This window comes from Mastomys coucha, unplaced genomic scaffold, assembly GCF_008632895.1.
Source record: "Mastomys coucha isolate ucsf_1 unplaced genomic scaffold, UCSF_Mcou_1 pScaffold21, whole genome shotgun sequence".
In the NCBI taxonomy this organism is placed as follows: Eukaryota; Metazoa; Chordata; class Mammalia; order Rodentia; family Muridae; genus Mastomys; species Mastomys coucha.
The window spans coordinates 164,828,502-164,848,783 of NW_022196904.1; the positions used below are offsets into that span (position 1 = coordinate 164,828,502).

A 20,282-nucleotide genomic window follows, 5' to 3' on the forward strand; every position below is an offset into this window, starting at 1 on the left:
AATTTGTGTTGCAAGAAGAATTCAAAATACCATATTATTAAGGAGAATCAATGAATTATCAATTCTGCGAATTATTTTTAATAACTCAGATCATTTTACATATTCCTTCTTCCTCTCAAGCTAGAGAGCACTGACATAAGTGACTTACTCAAACAGTGCCTGGACCACACAGAGAGCACTGACATAAGTGACTTACTCAAACAGTGCCTGGTCCACACAGAGAGCACTGACATAAGTGACTTACTCAAACAGTGCCTGGACCACATAGGTAGTGTGACAGGGAGGGAGGTTTACAATGACACTAGTGACTAAGACTTGTGAAGTCTAAGCAACAAGATTGACTGTCCTTCTAGAGCCTTGGTTCTAAAGTATGAAACGTGTTATGATGTGTCCTTCAGACAGCATCCTATCTGATATCACACTATGGGCCAGGATCTTCCTTTATCAGTATTTTAGGGTTTCAGTACTGCAAATTAAAAGCAGGTCTTTTCTTCTGGAGCAATTATGTTAAAATTAAACTTAGATTAATTAAAAAACAGTCAGAAGATGACACATTCTCTTGATGGTCATAATTTTCACTAAAATAAATGACTCAATAAGTGAAACAGCCACTTAAAAAAATCAAAGATAACTGAGGATATAAAATGCCAACCAAGAAAATATTTGCACTTATAAAAACAAGAGACTTTCAGAAAGGTTTAAAAACATGCAAAAAGCTAAAGCTGAATGTCGCTGTCATATTTCCTAAGAATTGTTAAAATTTCCTCAGAAATCTCTTTCCTAGCATTTAATCCCAGTATAAAATCAAAATGACTAAAATCAGGAAGAGTCTTAAGGTATATGAGGTTCGGGATTTTGGGTTTCAAAATTTCAACATCTTCTGGGTCAGACAAAAAAATCTTTTAAACCGGTAAATATGGCAGTTGGAACCTTCATGTCTTCCACGTTGTATACAGGAGGAGTAGTCTGATGGAAAATGACAAAGAGCAATGAATTAACAAAAAAATTAACAAAAATTCAGCAAAGCATATAGCAAACTCTTCAGGGCTTACTCTCATCGGCGGCAGGATAGTTGTAATGACACACTTATTAAGTCCATAGAAATCATTGATCCTGGCCCTTGCCATGTAAAAATTAATTTTATTTTTATATATATTTTACTTGAGTTTTGTCACAGCCACTGTCTATGTAATCTATGCTGCTTTCTTTCCAGAACCTCCCCTCTCTCAGTGTCCTTGCCCTGTGGTGACTGCTATGTGCTACCACCCCCTTATTATGGTGATCTGTCCTCCAAACATAAAGTCATACAAGTCCCAAGTTGTTTGAACCTGGATTTCTACATATGAAATGATCATATCAATAAACCCCATATAATTTTGTGATATTCAAATGTGTTAGATATAACATTGTCGGAGTATCATCATACAAAAGATGTTGCTATTCATTTGATTTCTCCCCAAAGTTCTGTGCAGTCCCTCTTCCTAAGAAAAATTAAATGTCTTATTTTAAAAATGAGGACTTGGAATAGATTTCTTAGACTATGTACCTTTTGTAAGGGCCAGATCATTAAATCTGGAAGACTTACCTGATTATAGTGTTGCATATTCAGAGATGGACTTCCCCAATCAAAAGCCCGAAGTACACCACTTCTAATTGCCTTAAATACAGAGAAAACATCCCATAGATTAAACATAAACTAAAGCCTTAGATTATGATAGAACCAACATTTATTGAGTTCTATTGTCTCTTTCTAAAATAATGACACATTGGCCCAGATAAACCCAGTACATTTTCTAACAGCTCAATGAAAATATATATTATGGCCATTTTAATAATGCTTAAAATATATCAATTAATATGTACTCCACAGCAAAAAAAGTAAAAAATAAGCTAAGAAAATATCATCCATTAATGGTATAAGCTTAGGTATTTAGGCAAAGTAATATATCATTTTATGTTATATTTAGTTTTTGAAGTATGTACTAAATCTCAGCTTATATTTATTTTTAATTATCAAATGTGTTTAATTATAATAATCTAAATTAATGCTTATAAGAGGAATAAAATATGAAATCTCAAATTAGTACTTGCAAAAGTTATTTATTACTCTAAAATTCAAATGAATTCAGAATATACTTCAGAGTAACTTGGATGCTCTTTAGATTAATATTTTATATAATAAAATTTGTACCCTTCGTATATAATTTCATTTACATAATTTCTCCTTAATATTATACTACACAATTTTCAAGAAATATTAAGATAAAGTAAAAATGAATATTCTTTGTATCTAAAAATAGAAAAACTTAAGAAATTATAATGATCAGAAGTAAATAACAGAAACAAATGTTAATAGAGTTGCAGAATCCTGAAGAGAATTTTATCAACAAGGCACTATAAAGTGGCATATCTTAGGATGTGACATATTCTGACTTATTAGTAATGAATAATAGACTAAAAATTTTCATACCAGTAAAGACACAGGATATGCAATCATCACACTCTTGGATATAATTCAAGTGGTATTTGTTTGAATAGAATTAAAAGCAAAACAAAACAAAATAAAAGAACCTTGTAAGATAGCTTGTGCCCTATGTATGTACCAGTTTACATCTTGTCAGTTGATATCACATCATGTTATCTAAGTACGTATAAAAGCTATCACAGTTTACTCATAGACCTCAAGAACACCTAAAATTCTAATCTTGTATCAACCTGTGAAATTAATTATTAAAATTATTGATAATTGGAAGATATACATACTGTGTGTGTGTGTGTGTGTGTGTGTGTGTGTGTGTGTGTGTGTGTGTATTTGCTGACTGGAATAGAAAGTCTTTTTCTCTGAGAATAAAATGATGTGATCATTTTGCTTTTCTCACATTTTTCTGTAAAGGTTCTATGTACTGAAAAATTCTCCATAATGTATCAATTTGGATGGAATACCTTGACCACAAAGACAACTTGGGAAGATTTTCTGAAACTTAAAAAAGTAGGGGAATTTCAAAATCAGGAGGAAAGAAAGAGATATATTATAGAAGACATACCTGAACATAATGTATAAGGATTTTTACAGAGGTTCCTGCTAGATTGAGCTTTACATACACATCAATGCGGCTCTAGGAGAGGATCAGACACAACATACATTTGTCAGAATTTAATTTCACTCCACAAAAATAAATCTTTCAAAGAATGAGGCTGTATTACATATAGAAAAAGCAGTGGTTCTTGCAAAGGATCCACATTCAATCACCAGAATCCATATGGTAGCCCACAACAATGTATAGCTGTAATTCATGGGTATTCAAGGACCCCTATGTACATCAGAATGTGAACAAACATACATACAAGTAAAACACTCACGCACACAAAATAAAATGATAAAAGCTATGTGTGTTCAGGCAGTTTATAATAGAAAGTTTGGGTTTTGACCACAGTAAGGAATCTAAATATTCTTGTTTCAGTTGGGAAAGTATTTATTTTTAATTTTTTGAACCAAAAATACAGTTATATCATTTTTGTTTTCTCTGCCCTCCAACCCTACCACCTACATTCCTTTGCTCTCAACAAAATTTGTGAACTATGGAATCTTTTTTCTTTAATATTTGTTACATATTCCTAAATATATGAATATAACCTTCTTAAGCCATATAATGTTACTTGCATGTTGATGATTTCAGGGCTCACCACTGGATTTCATTAAGTAGAAATAGTATTCACACCAATAGTTTGGTATGAGCTTGTCTTGAGAGTTGACTCTAATCTTTTTAACATTGCATGTATATTTTGTATGTTTTGATGTTAAGTAGTTTTGGTTTGCTATGAGGATAAAAGATTTAGCCAAGCTTAGATATTAACAAAATCTGAGCCAGTTCATTTAATTTTAATGTATTAAAGAATTAATTTTTGTTAATGATTCATATTCTATGTGGTAGTTTATGTGGAGCTATCCTTAATTCATGGATCATGGGTGCTGAACTGGGTGATCAATCACTTAATGAATTATGCCAGATGTAATTGACTGAACCAAGTAGAAGAAAAGATTAAACTCATCCATACCTGATACCCAGCTTTTCATTCATAATTGGTGGACAACAGATCTTCTATGTTGTTGTGTTGAGAACTTGGAATTGTATGCAAACCACACCTTGATTTTAATATGTACTTTACTAAATAAATTAAAGTTTAATTTACCAGATAGAATCATTACCTCAACAGTGTATACACACACACACACACACACACACACACACACACACACACACACAATGAATTTGAAAGGAAACAACACCTACCATATTTAACTGCTCTGGAGAATATCCACCCATAAATCCCATCATAGCAGCACATCCAACATCGGCTAAGTTAATATCGCAAATATATCCTCCCACCTCACTGGAAACTACAGTAGGTACAAATTCTTTTTCCCCAAAAAGGAGCTGAAATTGACAAATGTGAAGAGCATCTCTTAGTGTGAAAAAGTGTTTTGCCTGATAGAAGACCAATGTTTATAGGGAGTGAGACATAAGGCCAAACTACTGTGCATTACTGAAGGGTGGATTGGCTTAGTTCACTGAATGTAACATTCAGTACACGATTTGAGAAGAAACACCCCCAAATATGGTAGGATTATTATTTTTTAACTTCTCTTTATTAAGTTGTTTTATCTAGTTTTTAATGAAACTGGCATGAGATGTGCTCTAAACCACAATTTCAAACAATCTACTCTCCTTCTCTAGAAGTAGAGAGTTTTATAGTGTGGGAACAATTTGGTTTAAATCAGAATATTTATAATTTTTTTAGTTAACACCACAAAGTTTAGGATATTTGAAAACAACAGTCATTATACAATATTCAAAGTGAGTCCAGGCTAAAAAGAAAGAAGAAAAAAGGACCATAGAGAAGACACCTGGCAAGTGCTACAATTTGATGCCTGGAAAGGCCTAAGCACTTTCTCAATCTATATATTCAGGGTTATACTGTGATTCAGGATAATGCTGAACTCATTGTGTCCTGACTGAAGATGTTCTTGAGTGTTTTTCTTTCTGCCCCAACTCCTGTGAGCTGGGGTTAAAACCATGGGCACTAAGTGTTATTGAATAGTACTCATGAATCAGACCAGGTGTCTGCCCCTGTTAAACAAAGTCTCTACAAATTATTATTCCTATCAATATCTTTTTAAATTAAATAAGACTTCAAGAGAAGTATTCCCTGAAGAGCAGTGCACATGATAAAAACTACACTGGCAAGGAAGATAACAATAAACACTTATATGGAACATAACAATTAAAATGAGAGATGTTTAATAAGGAAAATTAATAATACGTGGGTGTTCAGCCAGCTAAATGTCTTTGCAACACATGCATATAATTCCCACAGAGGCTAAAAGCAGGCATCATATTCCACCAGAATTTGAGTGAAAGAGGTTTTTAGCTGTCATATGAGTCTTCTGACACCCCCCAAAAGTGTTCTTAATAGAGAACACATTTTTTCCGGTCTGCACTACACTTAATTTCTGTCCTTCCAACCAGGTGTGTTAGATCACTCCTAATAAAAGAGAGAAATATCTGGAGACCTGTAGTGACAGGTCATGAGGTAGGCATGCTAATTGTCTCAGGCTGCCATACATACATGCAGTACAAGGCTCCTGTGAGTTCAGGAACCAGCCACAGGATCACAGATTGTCAGTTTGCAAAAGATTTGTCACCTCTCATCTAAGATAACAATGCAGATTCGGCCCATCAGGTCACAAAGTCAACTGAGAAGACCCTTCTGGTTGTGAAGGTGAGTAAGAGAGCCACGTAAAGAAATGTTCAACATCCTTTGTCGTCACGTAAAGTGGTAATGGAGAAGAAAATACACCTACAAGTTGTGTGGACATCAGGAATGGATTTACATTGTCACATTGTCAACTCAGAATTCAGGTGTTCTTTTCTTTTCAGTTTCCTTGACTCATTTGTAATTGAGGAAGTCGCTCTACGTCCCTTAGTCCTCTGCCAGTCTGGTGTGGGTTGGGTGGGGTCGGGGTCAGAGGTCTCTGGGTCTAGGGTCACATAGTGGTTGGGTGTCATGGTGTTAGGACTGGCATGGTCAGGATATGCGAGATCGTGGTTGGAGGGGTCGAGAGTCGCAGGGTCCATGGCTTGCAGAGTGGGGTGTCACAGGGTCACGATAGACCGGATCAGAGGTCGCAGGGTCAGGGGTCGAGTACTAGATGCACTGCAGCCCTTCACGCAGCACACCTGGTGTCTCGGGATGGCTGAGGCAGTGCAGGAACAGTTCATTCAACTTCATCGGCTGCTTCCCGGGTGGCTTGGCAGCTGCAAAGGAGGAAGGGGCCAACAGACAGACCCACGACCGGGGACAGACACACGTAGATGCTAACTGACGGGCAAACGGATGAACAGGTCCCTGGTAGGATTATTTTTAATCAGATTAAATTAAATGTAAACTTCTGAGAATCATGAACATTGTGACAGCAATCTCTTTGTTTCTTTATGGGGAGGGATTACACAGGGTTAATGCCTGATGGACCTGTTGAAGTAAACTCTATATAGAAATGGCTCTATTTTGAAGTATGTTTAGCATAAAGTGAAATCATGTCCACACAAAAACTTGCAAATGAGCAAACCAGAAAAAACACTGAAAATCCCATCTGTAGTGGTATACAGATTAAGTGAATGTGTTACATTTACACAACAGATTATTATTCTGTCACAGAAGAGGTTCCCGTAATGCTACACCAGAGATGAACTACCGACTTAAATAGTCAAGACAGAGGACCCCGAAGCACATGATTCCATTTAGATGAAATGATTAAGATCAACAACTTTAGTAGACACACAGGTGATTTGAGGTACTGGGGGAAGGAGATAACTGCAGCTTCACTTAGACACGATATCAGATAGTGTTAATTGAAACACACACAAAAAATACATACAAAACAAGAGTTCTCAAAGACTGCATATTAGGCTGTGAGAAAGCATAACATGAAAACTATGACTCTAACCCACTGTGTTACATTACATATCTGTTGCCCAAAGAGAGTTCTCAGCTTCATAATCCTTATAGACAAAAGAAATTTGGAAAAGTCCAAGGCAACTAAGGTTCCCATCCAAGGAGAAGGAGTTGAAATTCTAAGACCTATAGAGAATCTAATCTGATTTTCAGCTTAGTATGAACTGTACATCTAGTTGAGGAGACTGGAGAGGATAAGGGGTTGAATATAATCAGTACATTGTAAACATGTCTGATGTGGTCAAATCAAAAGGGGAAAAGAGAAGTCTGTACTACATAAAACATAATCTATATATCAAAGGTAATGAATCTGCAAAAGCACAAAAAACAACTGGCTCAAATCTATCATTGGGTGGAACAAATAAGACCACACACACACACACACACACACACACACACACATACACACACACACATACACACCCCATTCAAACCCTTAGTGTAGTTACACTCTGATTTGGGAAGATGGATGACAGAGAAAATAAACAAGTTATTTGCTTTGTTTTGTTTTCTGTGTATGCGTGATGTAAATTAGGATCCTGGTTTAACTTCTGAAATAGAAAAGGTGTAGGTAATTCAGAATACCTGCCATCCAGGAGAAATATACGTATTTTTTAAGCAAAGAATGCCCAACTAGCCTTCTCAGAATCTTAAAAAGCCAGGAGAGTTACAATTGAAGAAAAAAAAGTAGTTGCTTCTAAGGATAATGATATCCCCAAACACAGATTCAAATTTTTATTTTAAAAAAGAAAATATGACAAGCACATGGCAATTTAATCTCTCCCTGTTTTTCTTATTTTGTTTGATGTTTATTTGAGAGATTTTTCTATGTATCATAAGCCTGCCTGGCACTAATTATGTAGCTCAGCCTGGCCATAAGTTTGCAACTGTTCTGTTTGTTCCACAATAGGTATGGAATATCCAGCCTAAAACTAAATGAAAAATTTCAAGGGAATATGAAGTACTTTAAAACAGCTGGAAATATAAACAAGACATGAACAAAGTTTTTCATTCTAAAGAGAAGTTGATGATACAAGTGGAAGTTGAAAATTGACAAGATGCTTTACTTGTAGTCACAGGGTAAATGCCAATAAAATCACATTTAGTACTTTGAATCAAGCAGATAGTGAGAAGTGTTTAAGAACCTTAAGTGATGGCAAGGATGTCCAGGAATTTTACCGTCATCCTTTGATGATGGCAAATGATATCAGAGATAGACTTGGAATCCTGATGTGCTCATAAGAAAACACATACTGAGAAAAGAGAAAACTGCCCTCAAATTGAGAGGTCATATTTGCAATGACTTTATTTATCTTTCATGAAAACATACATTAATGGTTCTGTGATATTGTGGCAATAGCTTTGTTACAGAAATAATGATATTAAGAACAAGCAATGGGATGTTCTAAGGTGAGACCAGCTGGGAGGCACAGGCCACAGAAGCTGCAGGGCAGCTGGGACAGGATCCTTTCTGCCTCCATCTACAACTAGGAGTGACAGCAGATCCACAGTCTACTCTGCATCTTTCTCACAAGTGGAGAGCTTGTCTCCAGAGAGTGCTCTGACACTGGGACTCAGGAGAGACTGCTGATCCACAGTGCCTGGGTCTTACCAGAGGAGAGCTGATCTCCCAGGAGTACTGATACAGGCTTACAGACCCACAGGAGGGACAAGCTCCAGCCAGAGACAGCAAGAACATCTAACACAAGAGATCAACAGATGGCAAAAGGCAAATGAAAGAATCCTATCAACAGAAACCAAGACTACTTGGCTACATCAGAACCTAGTACTCCCACCACAGCAAGTCCTGGATATCCCAAAACAATGAAAAAGCAAGATTTGTATCTAAAATCATATCTCATGATGGTGATAGAGGAAGTTAAGAAGGACATGAAGAACTCCCTTAAAGAAATACAGGAGAACACAGGTAAACAGGTACAAGCCCTTGAAGAGGAAACACAAAAATCCCTTAAAGAATTACCGGAAAGCACAACCAAACAGGTGAAGGAATTGAACAAAATCATCTAGGACCTAAAAATGGAAGTAAAGACAATTAAGAAATCACAAAGAGAGACAATTCTGGAGATAGAAAACCTAAGAAAGAAGTGAGGAGCCATAGATGCAAGCATCACCAACAGAATGTAAGAGATAGAGAGATAAGCTCAGGTGCAGAAGATACCATAGAAAATATTGACACAACAATCAAAGAAAACACAAAGTGCAAAAAGTTCCTAACCCAAAACATCCAGGAAGTCCAGAACACAATGAGAAGACCAAACCTAAGGATAATAGGTATAGAAGAGAGTGAAGGCTCACAATGTAATGGGCCAGTACATATCTTCAACAAAATTATAGAAGAAAACTTCTCTAAACTAAAAAAAGTGTTGCCCATGAACATACAAGAAGCCTACAGAACTCCAAATAGTTTGGACCAGAAAAGAAATTCCTCCTATCACATAATAGGTAAAACACCAAATGTACAAAACAAAGAAAGAATATTTTAAAAAGTGAGGGAAAAGGTCAAGTAACATATAAAGGCAGACCTATCAAAATTACAACAGACTTCTCACCAGAGACTATGAAAGCCAGAAGATCCTGGGCTGATGTCATACAGACCCTAAGAGAATACAAATGCCAGACCAGGCTACTATATCCAGAAAAACTTTCAATTACCATAGATGGAGAAACCAAGGTATTCCATTACAAAACCAAATTTACATAATATATTTCCACAAATCCAGCCCTTCAAAGGATAATAAATGGAAAACTGCAATACAAGGACAGAAACTACATCCTCAAAAGAGCAAGAAAGTAATCTTCCAACAAAACTAAAAGAAGATAGCCACATGAACAGAATTCCAACAACAAAAATAACAGGAAGCAAAAATTACTTTTCATTAACATCTATTAATATCAATGGACTCAATTCCCCAATTAAAAAGACATAGACTATCAGACTGTGTATGTAAACTGAACCCAACATTTTGTTGCATACAAGAAACCCACCTCAGTTACAAAGACAGACACTACCTCAGAATAAAAGGCTAGAAATCAATTTTCCATGTAAATGGTCCCAAGAAACAAGCTGGAGTAGCCATTCTAATACTGAATAAAATCAACATTCAACCTAAAGTGATCAAAAAAGATAAGGAGGGACACGTCATATTCATCAAAGTTAAGATCTACCAAGATGAACTCTTAATTCTGAACTTCTATGCTTCAAATGCAAGGGCATTTACATTCATAAAAGAAACTTTACTAAAGCTCAAAGCATACATTGCACCATACACAATAATAAGGTGGGAGACTTAACATTCCACTCTCTGCAATGAACAGATCATGGAAACAGAAACTAAACAAAGATACAGTGTGGTTAACAGAAGTTATAAAGCAGATGGACTTAACAGATATCTATAAACTTTTTATCCTAAAACAAAAGGATATACCTTCTTCTCAGTATCTCATGGTACCTTCTCCAAAATTGACCATATAATTGGTCACAAATCAGGCCTCAACAGATTCAAGAAGATTGAAATAATTCATTGCATCCTATCAGACACCATGGACTAAGGCTGCTCCTCAATAACAACATAAACAATAGAAAGCTTATATATATGTGGAAGCTTAACAACACTCTACTCATGATAACTTGGTCAAGGAAGAAATAAATAAAGAAATTACAGACTTTCTAGAGTTTAATGAAAATGAAGCCACAACATATCCAAACATATGGGACACAATGAAAGCAGTCCTAAGAGGAAAACAAATAGGTCTAAGTGCCTCCAAAAAGAAACTAGAAAGAGCATACACCAGCAATTTGACAGCACATCTGAAAACTCTAGAACAAAAAGAAGCAAATTTACCCAAGAGGAGTAAAAGTCAGGAAATAATCAAACTCAGGGCTGAAATCAACCAAGTAGAAACAAAAAGAACTATACAAAGAATCAACCAAACCAGGAGCTGTTTTTTTGAGAAAAATCAACAAAATAGATAAACCCTTAGCCAGACTAACTAGAGGGCACAGAGACAGTATCCTAATTGACAAGATCAGAAATGAAAAGGGAGATATGACAGAAACTAAGGAAATACAAAAAATTATGAGATCCTACTACAAAAGCCTATACTCAACAAAACTGGAAAACCTGGATGAAATAAACAATTTACTAGACAGATACCAGGTACCAAAGTTAAATCAAGATCAGATAAATGATTTAAACAGTCCCATATCTGCTAAAGAAATAGAAACACTCATTCATAGTCTCCCAACCAAAAATAGCCCAGGACCAGTTGTGTTTAGTGCAGTTTTATCAGACCTTCAAAAAAGACCTAATACCAATGCTACTCAAACTATTCCACAAAATAGAAACAGAAGGTACTTTACCCAGTTTATTCTATGAAGCCACAGTTACTCTGATACCTAAATCACACAAAGACCTACCAAAGAAGGAAAAGTTCAGACCAATTTCCCTTATGAATATTGATGCACAAATACTCAATAAAATTCTTACAACCTGTATCCAAGAACACATCAAAACGATCATCCATCATGATCAAGTAGGTTTCATCTCAGAGATGCAGGGATGGTTCAATATATGGAAATCCATCAACATAATTCACTATATAAACAAACTCAAAGGAAAAAAACCATATGATCATCTCAGTAAATGCTGAGAAAGCATTTGACAAAATCCAACACCCCTTCATGATAAAAGTCTTGGAAAGATCAGGAATTCAAGGCCGGAACCTATACATAGTAAAAGCAATATACATCAAACTAAATGGAGAGAAACTTGAAGCAATCCCACTAAAATCAGGGACTAGACAAGGTTGCCCACTCTCTCCCTATCTATTCAATATAGTACTCGAAGTCCTAGTCAGTGCAATTAGATAACAAAAGGAGGTCAAAGGGATACAAATTGGAAAGGAAGAAGTCAAAATATCACTATTTGCAAGTGATATGATAGTACACTTAAGTGACCCCCAAAAATTCACCAGAGAACTCCTAAACCTGATAACTTCAGCTAAGTGGCCAAATATAAAACCAACTAAAACAAATCAGTAGCCTTTTTCTACTCAAAGGAAAAACAGGCTGAGAAAGAAATTAGAGAAACAACACCCTTCAAAAAAGTCACAAATAATATAAAATACATTGGTGTGACTCTAAACAAGCAAGTGAAAGATCTGTATGAAAAGAACTTCAAGTCTCTGAAGATAAAAATTGAAGAAATTCTCAGAAGATAAAATGATCTCCCATGCTCATGGATTGGCAGGATTAATATAGTAAAAATGGCCATCTTGCCACAAGCAATCTATCTAAAGATTCAGTGTAATCCCCATCAACATTCCAACTCAATTCTTCATAGAGTTAGAAAGAGCAATTTGCAAATTCATGTAGAAAGAAAAAAACCTACAACATAGGCAAAACTATTCTCAACAATAAAAGAAGTTCTGGGGGAATCACCATCCCTGACTTCAAACTTATTTTTACAGAGCAGTAGTAATATAAATTGTATGGTATTGGTCCAGAGACAGGTAGGTAGATCAATGGAAGAGAGTTGAAGACCCAGAAATGAACCCACAAACTTATGGTCACTTGATCTTTGACCAAGGAGTTAAAACCATCCAGTAGAAAAAAATACAGCATTTTCAACAAATGGTGCTGGTTCAACTGGCAGTCAGCATGTAGAAGAATGCAAATTGATCCATTTTTTATCTCCTTGTACAAAGCGCAAGTCCAAGTGGATCAAGGACCTCCACACAAAACCAGGTACACTGGAACTAAGAAGAAAAAGTGGGAAAGAGCCTCAAACACATAGGCACAGGGAAAATTTTCCTGAAGAGAACACCAATGGCTTCTGCTTTAAGGTCAACAATAGACAAATGAGACCTTATAAAATTGCAAAGCTTCTGTAAGGCAAAGGACAGTCTCAATAGGACAAAATGGCGACCAACAATTGGGAAAATATCTTTACCAATCCGACATCCAGTAGAGGGCTAATATCCAATATATAAAAATAACTCAAGAAGTTAGACTCTTGAGAATCAAATAACTCTATTAAAAAATGGGGTACGGAGCTAAACAAAGAATTCTCAACTGAGGAATACTGAATGGCCAAGAAGCACCTAAAGAAACGTTGAACATCTTTAGTCATCAGGGAAATGCAAATCAAAACAACCCTGAGATTCCACCTCACACCAGTCAGAATGGTTAAGATCAAAAACTCAGGTGACAGCAGATGCTGGAAAAAGAACATTCCTCCATTGTTGGTGGGATTGCAAGCTGGGACAAGCACTCTGGAAATCAGTCTGGTGGCTCCGCACAAAAAAATTAGACATTATTATCTGAGGACCCAGCTATACGTCCTGAGCATATACCCAAAAGATTCTCCAACATATAACAAGGACACATGCTCCACTATGTTCATAGCAGCCTTATTTATAATATCCAGAATCTGGAAAGAACCCAGATGTCCTTCATCAGAGGAATGGATACACAAAATGTGGTACATTTGCACAATGAAGTACTTCTTATCTATTAAATGCAATGACTTCATGAAATTCTTAGGCAAATGGATGGAACTAGAAAATATCATCCTGAGTGAGGTAAAGCCAGTCACAAAAAAACACATATGCACTCACTGATAAGTGGATATTAGCCCAAAAGCTCAGAATACCCAAGATACAATTCACAGACCACATAAAGCTCAAGAAGAAGGAAGACCAAAGTGTGAATTCTTCAATCCGTAGAAGGGGGAACAAAATTTGAGAGGAAATATGGAGACAATGTGTGGAGCAGAGAGCAAAGGAAAGGCCATTCAGAGACTGCCCCACCTTGGGATCCATCCCATATACAGTCACCAAACCCAGACTTTATTGTGGATCCCAATAATTGCCTGACGATAGTAGCCTAATACAGCTCTTTCCTGAGAGATTCTGCCAGAGCCTGATAAATACAGTGATAGATGCTCACAGCCAAGCATTGGTCTGATCTAGGGGTCCCTAATGAAGGAGTTAGAGATAGAACTGAAAGAGCTGAAGGGGTTTGCAACCCCATAGGAAGTACAACACCATCAAACCAGACCCCTCCAGAGCTCCCTGGGAATAAACCATCAAAGAGTACACATGGAGGGACCCATGGCTCCAGCTGCATATGTAGCAGAGGATGGCCTTGTAAGGCATCAATGGGAGAAGAGGCCCTTGGTCTTGTGAAGGCTTGATACCTCCGTGTAGGGAAATGCCAGTGGGTGAGTGGGGGAATATCCTCATAGAAGCAGGAGGAGGGGGAGTGAGAAGGGGAGGTGATAGGGGATTCCCAAAGAGGAGGCAGGGAAATGTAAATAAAGAAAAATATCCAATTAAAATAAGAACAATGAAGACAATTTAGTCTATACACAAGCAAAACAATGGCAAATATAAAGGAAAATTGTACAATTAATAAAATTTAATGTTCTGGATTTAGGAAGACAGTGGTAGAAAATTTGAAAGTGCAATATTAGATAAGATAAACTACATTAGGAAACATGTCAAAAGATTATCCCTTACAATGTGATCATCCCTCAACATGTGTACATACATGCAAGCAACACTGAATGGATTTAACAGGTATATATATATATGTGGTAGGATCTTCCTCTAATAAATAAACATTTCAAGGGACCAATCACGGGGCGGGTAGGTGGGTCAGAAAGAGGAAGAGAAGAGGAGAGAGGAATAGCAGCTTATGGATGGCGGGAGTAAGAGAGGCAGACAGAATGTATGAAGTCAGAGGCTGTTGTTTGAAGTGGCAGATCTGCCAGGATCCACCACATAAGGAGTTTTAACATAGAATAATTTGTAAAATTAGGATGCTAGATTCTGAGCCCAGCAATTGTTGTTTCCTGTTGATTCTAAACTAAGATTGTTTGATGTTTTCCTTCATGTGGCTACTCAACTGGGTTCCAGAAAAAGGTATGGCAGAAGAGTGTAATGTGCAAGGGTATGTCTTAGTCTGCCATGGGAATTTGGAAGCACGGGGTGTGTGTGGCAATAGCCAACAATGGGAATTTAATTAGACTGGAGTAGAAAGCTCTGGCTAAAAGGAAAGAACGTGGTCTCGGCCTGTTCGCCAGACTAGCAACTGACCAAGGCTATGTGCTGGTGCTAGACTGTGTTTGCATGGATGCCTTTTATACATTTCACGCAACATGTATATATGTATGTAATGATAATAACTGAAGAGACAGTAATGAATTTGAGAAGGAGGGGGCACAGAGGAGTTGGAAGAGTATAGGGAGGGATGGGAAAGATATAGCTATAGTATTAACACAAAATTCTGGAAAACAGAAATTTAAATTAATAAGAACTAGATAAAAGACAAAAATATAGATAAAAATTCCATCCATGCTAGAGAAAGTACACAGGAAAAATGCAAGCTGCCCAGCTTTGAGGTGAGATTCATTGTAGCCATCAAGGGAGGTGATGAGGGGGGAGTAAACACTAGACTGTACTGGGAGATCTCTTATTTAGCAATCTAACTTTGAAAAAATAAGTATACCAACACTCTGAGTTCATCACAAACCTTGATAGCTGTCAGAGAGATGTAAGATCCAAGGTGCCCAGCTCCTTTGACATGTTTAACGCTATAAATTGGAGCCAGTAAAATGTTGAGTTTAATCTTTTCAGCCAGTTCTTGATTTGTCGCAAATGCCCCAATAGCTGAAAGACATTATATACAAATATAGTTACTGTTCCCTCCTTCTTAATCTCTGTTTCACAGAGATTATGTCTCTCCTTTGCCAGGCATTTAAACTTGTTCCTGAAGATTTCCCTTAGTTTACTCATCAGAGTACTAAGATGCTAAACTCTTTAAGTTCCATTCAATTTGTTTCTTCCCCTCCCACTTACTGTGAATGACTCTGTTTATGATTTACCATTAGAAAAAGTCATTCTGGAAGAGGAAAAATATTCTGCCCTTTAAGAGAACTCTCTAATAAATTCTGGAATTCTATTACTTTGGGATTTTCTGCTCTGGGCAATCCCACCTAGTTTATTTTGTTTTGTCTTCTTGCCAATGTGAAGTTTATTTACATTTATTAAAGACTTATAGGTGGCCTTTGAGTTTTTTGACTGCTAGCTCACATATTTGAGACTGACCATAATTAAGGATCAACCCAGTACTCTTAAAAAATAAAATCTTCCCCGACTCTTGGAAGAAACACCGATGCAAAATATCACACATTGATTTTAATTATCTCTAGATTTTTAATGATCTACCTTTACATGTACTACCTGTAGCATCTCCAGCACATTCCTTCAGGTGCCCACCTATATACAAATCTACTTATCTATCTACAATCATTCTGTCTGTCAGGTTATAAATTGGACAAGTAGATATATTAGTTAGAAATATCTTCCCTGACCATCTATCCTTGGTCACATTAGTTCTTTGAAAATACATACTTTGTACAAACTCAAACAAGATTAATCAAAGCTGTGTGAGTGCTGACCAAGACAGTGGAAACAGATTAATAAAGCATTTTCTAAGAAAAGTGGACACTCCAATTTTCAAAATATACAATGCCATTTAAGAAAGAACACACACACACACATATACACATGCACACATACATATCACACATGCACACACATACACATACACAAACACACCCCACATATAGTGAGTTATTAGTCTCAGAAGTTCTAGGTATAGAGAATCCTAGGAATTCCTCACATATGTACTTCATTCAAATATTTTGTGCAGTAGAGGCTGTGATTTCAACATTTGACATTTTAAAGCAGGCTCCAGCTGTAGCCATCTGTGAGAGCTTCTCTGTGTTTTACAAAGAGGTGTCAATTATATGTCTATATTTGTATTCTTCAGGATACAATTTCAGCTTTGTCCTCTTTTGCATACCGATAAGGGTTCCTTGAGAATGGCCAATATAGTAAATCTGCTTTTGTCCTGTTTTCTCCAGAATGAAATCAATGGTGGCCGGAAGGTCATGTTTTATCATTTGATCAAAACTGCAAGAAAACAAGAAAGGAGAAAGGTGATTTAGTTACTAACCAATAAGTAATTCATTTCTGTTTTAAATGATGTCTTTATGTGATCTATGTGAAAGGCAACATGGTTCACAAAGTCATGGCAGTTATCACATACTACCTTCACTCTGTGTAACCTTATGATCATTATTTCTCTGTAATCACAATTTTCCTGTGGCATTTGTCCACAATTATACACATTTCACAGAATTAAGCTAGCATTTCTATGTCTACTGTGAATGAATTGTTAGACTTAATTCTGATAACTTTTGCTCGAGAGCTAAATTTCTAAAAATTTTAGGTTCTCCACATGAATATTATATGAATTAAAATTGGGAAATAGGTAATCTTCCTCAAGGCCCCACTGGGAAAGAGAGAGACAGAGAGATAGATATATATATAGAGAGAGACACAGAGAGAGACAGAGACAGACAGAGACAGACAGTGACAGACAGAGACAGGCAAACAGAGATTGATAAAATTACAAAGATGAACACATAAAGGACATCGACTAACCAAATTCATGAGATAATATTCTACTACTCTGTGACACAAAGTAATCACATATACAATTAACTGTCTCCCTTCTCCATTGCCTGCCAGTCTTCCTTCTAACAAAATATCAACAATTTCAGCTGAGGAGGCAGCTCATTGGAAAATAATTAGGGAGTGAGTTTGATCCCAAGGACCCACAAAAAACAAAAACAAAAGCAAAAACACTTATGCTGGTGCTCACCTGAAATCCCAGCAATGCATGTACAAAAATAAGCAGTTTTGCTGCCCACCCAGCCTGTCCTATACAGAGATTCCTGTGTGAGACAGATACAGTGTGTCTAAGGAACACTGAATTTGTGCGCTGGTCCTCACTAAACACATGCACATGAATATACCTATATTTCATACATACAAGCATGTATACACACACACACAAATCAGAATACAGGCTTAAAGTAATGAGTAACAGATGATAGCTGTATGGAAATGTCTACATTTACAAAATCTTTGTTTTGAATATATCAAATTTACTTCAATGAAGCAATTTTATACAGATGTGCGTGAGGTCTGTGAGGAGATTCAGTGAGCAAAGGCACTTGTTATCTATCAGGCCTGTTGCCCCGAGTTTCAAACCCAGGACCAACATGGATAAAGGATATAGCCAATCCCCTTAAGTTGTTTCCTGACCCCCAGACAAATACTGAGACATTTACACACAGATACACACACACACACACACACACACACACACACACACACACACACACACTAGATAAATATCATTTAAAAAAATAAATAAGTGCACTGATTAGAAGAGTAATTAGTATTTCAAGAGTAGAAAATAAGCTATAAAAATAATTTAATTATAATTATTATATGTTTTAGCAGTAATACGAAGTCCCAAACTGTGTTACCCAAGCCAATCTTCTGAAATCATGCTAAATGAAATGCCTTCAATCCTGTTCCATGAAATTGCTTAACTATTAAAATATTTGACATTCTTTTAAGGCAAAAGTAGAAATCACATGGAACTATTCCCTACCTAAAATCCCAGTATTCTTTAGAATCTGAGTTGAGGGTCACGTGTTTCTTTGCCCAGGTACTTCCTCTGCTGCTGCCCAACCACACATCATACCCAGCATCTGCTAGGATGAAGGCCAGGCTGTTGTTGGGAGGATTGGAAACCCATGCACCAGGAGTTGCAAACAAGCCATGGAGACAGAATACTACCATCTTTGGGACTGCAAAAACAACCATGAAAATGCTTTACATCATTAGCATCTACTGAAAATGTAAGCAAGAACATCAAATACTCATAATGAAACAAAAGATTTTGAAACACAGGGGTGTGCTAAGACTTCATCTTACTTATGCTATGTCAGTCAATGTTAACGAGTATGGAACTGTGCAAAAGAAGAATCATTTCTACAGGATCTTGGGCTCCCTCCTACTTCACTCTCCTCAACCATAAATTTCCTTAGTACATCTGTTTATCTTTTTGATTTTTATAGTTTGGAGTTATTCTATAGTTTGTATAGTTTGTAGTTATAGTTAGATGTATGACTAGACATCTAAAGATTAATACACAGCTTCTTTTAAAACTCACTGAACTCTAAGAGCAGCCAGGGCTTCTAGGTGGATATGAGGGATGAACCAGGTCGTATATATTACCACCTGCAGCATAAACTATGAATACTCACAACAGGAAACCAAGGGATCTCCCAAATACAGTGTGCTTGAAAATTATTTAGGGATTCAGCACCTTCTGTAGAATCACATCCTTGTCCTCACAGTGACCAATGAAAGCTAGGTTCCTTTAAGCCCCAGCTTAAGTCATGGGAATCAGGTAGGTCAGATTGCTCCTTTGAAATTACTCTGTTTGGAGGTAACTATTTAGTGAGGCATGTCATTGCCTCAGGGTGCTGGTGGCTTCAGTATTTATCTCACCCAGATTTTACCTGAACTCTCAGCATTATTCTTCCCATGACGAATTCGGTTGATTGGAAGAATGTAACCATCATCAGTCTTAACCTCAAACTCTTCGCTTGGATATCCCCAGTATGCAATAATCTCACTCTCCAAGAGAGAACACACAACAATGATTTTCATGAATCTTTCTTTATACTCACTCATTTTTCATGATTCTTAAACTAAAATTTCTTCTGGAATGAAGTCATCTTTCATGGTGAGAGTTCAGATTGTAAGAAATGCAACAACATAGAAAAGATGAAATAAACTAATAGAGATAAACAAATATATTTAATTTTATTAGTGATAAGGATATCTTTCAACATTCATGTGAGCTTCAGGATTCTTGTTTGGTCCCAGTAAACAAAATATGTTTCCAAATGCATGGATAAGGCACATTGTTCTCAGAAAGCTCAGCATTTTAAACCTGCAGGGAAATAGTTATTTTCATGAAGGAGCTAAAGACATGGTACTAACTCAGATTATTACATATACATTATGTCCATATGGAACCTTCCATAACTGAAAGCTTTCATATTATATAGTAAGAATCTTAGATGAACTCAATAATTTTAAAATGAATACTCACAGCAGTAAACTAAGAGACAAAGAAAAACTTAGATATAACTAAAGATCAGCTTAGATTATAATTTAAATTGACAATATCTTTATAAAAGCTACCTGTCTGTCCCTTAGCTGTTTCTAAAAACAAAATAATTCTAACTAATTTGCTGATAAATCCTCACTGATGACTATTTGACATTTATCCTAAAGGACTAAGATTA

General features: G+C 36.4%; 1 protein-coding gene across 1 annotated transcript; it reads right to left on the reverse strand.

The window, feature by feature from the left end:
- Positions 1-716: 716 nt before the first annotated feature.
- On the reverse strand, positions 717-19,917 carry LOC116101149 (tear acid lipase-like protein). Its single transcript, XM_031384817.1, is given in 10 exon segments — positions 717-896; positions 898-966; positions 1,586-1,657; positions 3,045-3,116; positions 4,293-4,436; positions 15,572-15,708; positions 16,907-17,016; positions 18,572-18,770; positions 19,488-19,605; positions 19,822-19,917. Coding segments are annotated over 10 exon segments (1,197 nt in total).
- Between the last annotated feature and the right edge of the window lie 365 nt (positions 19,918-20,282).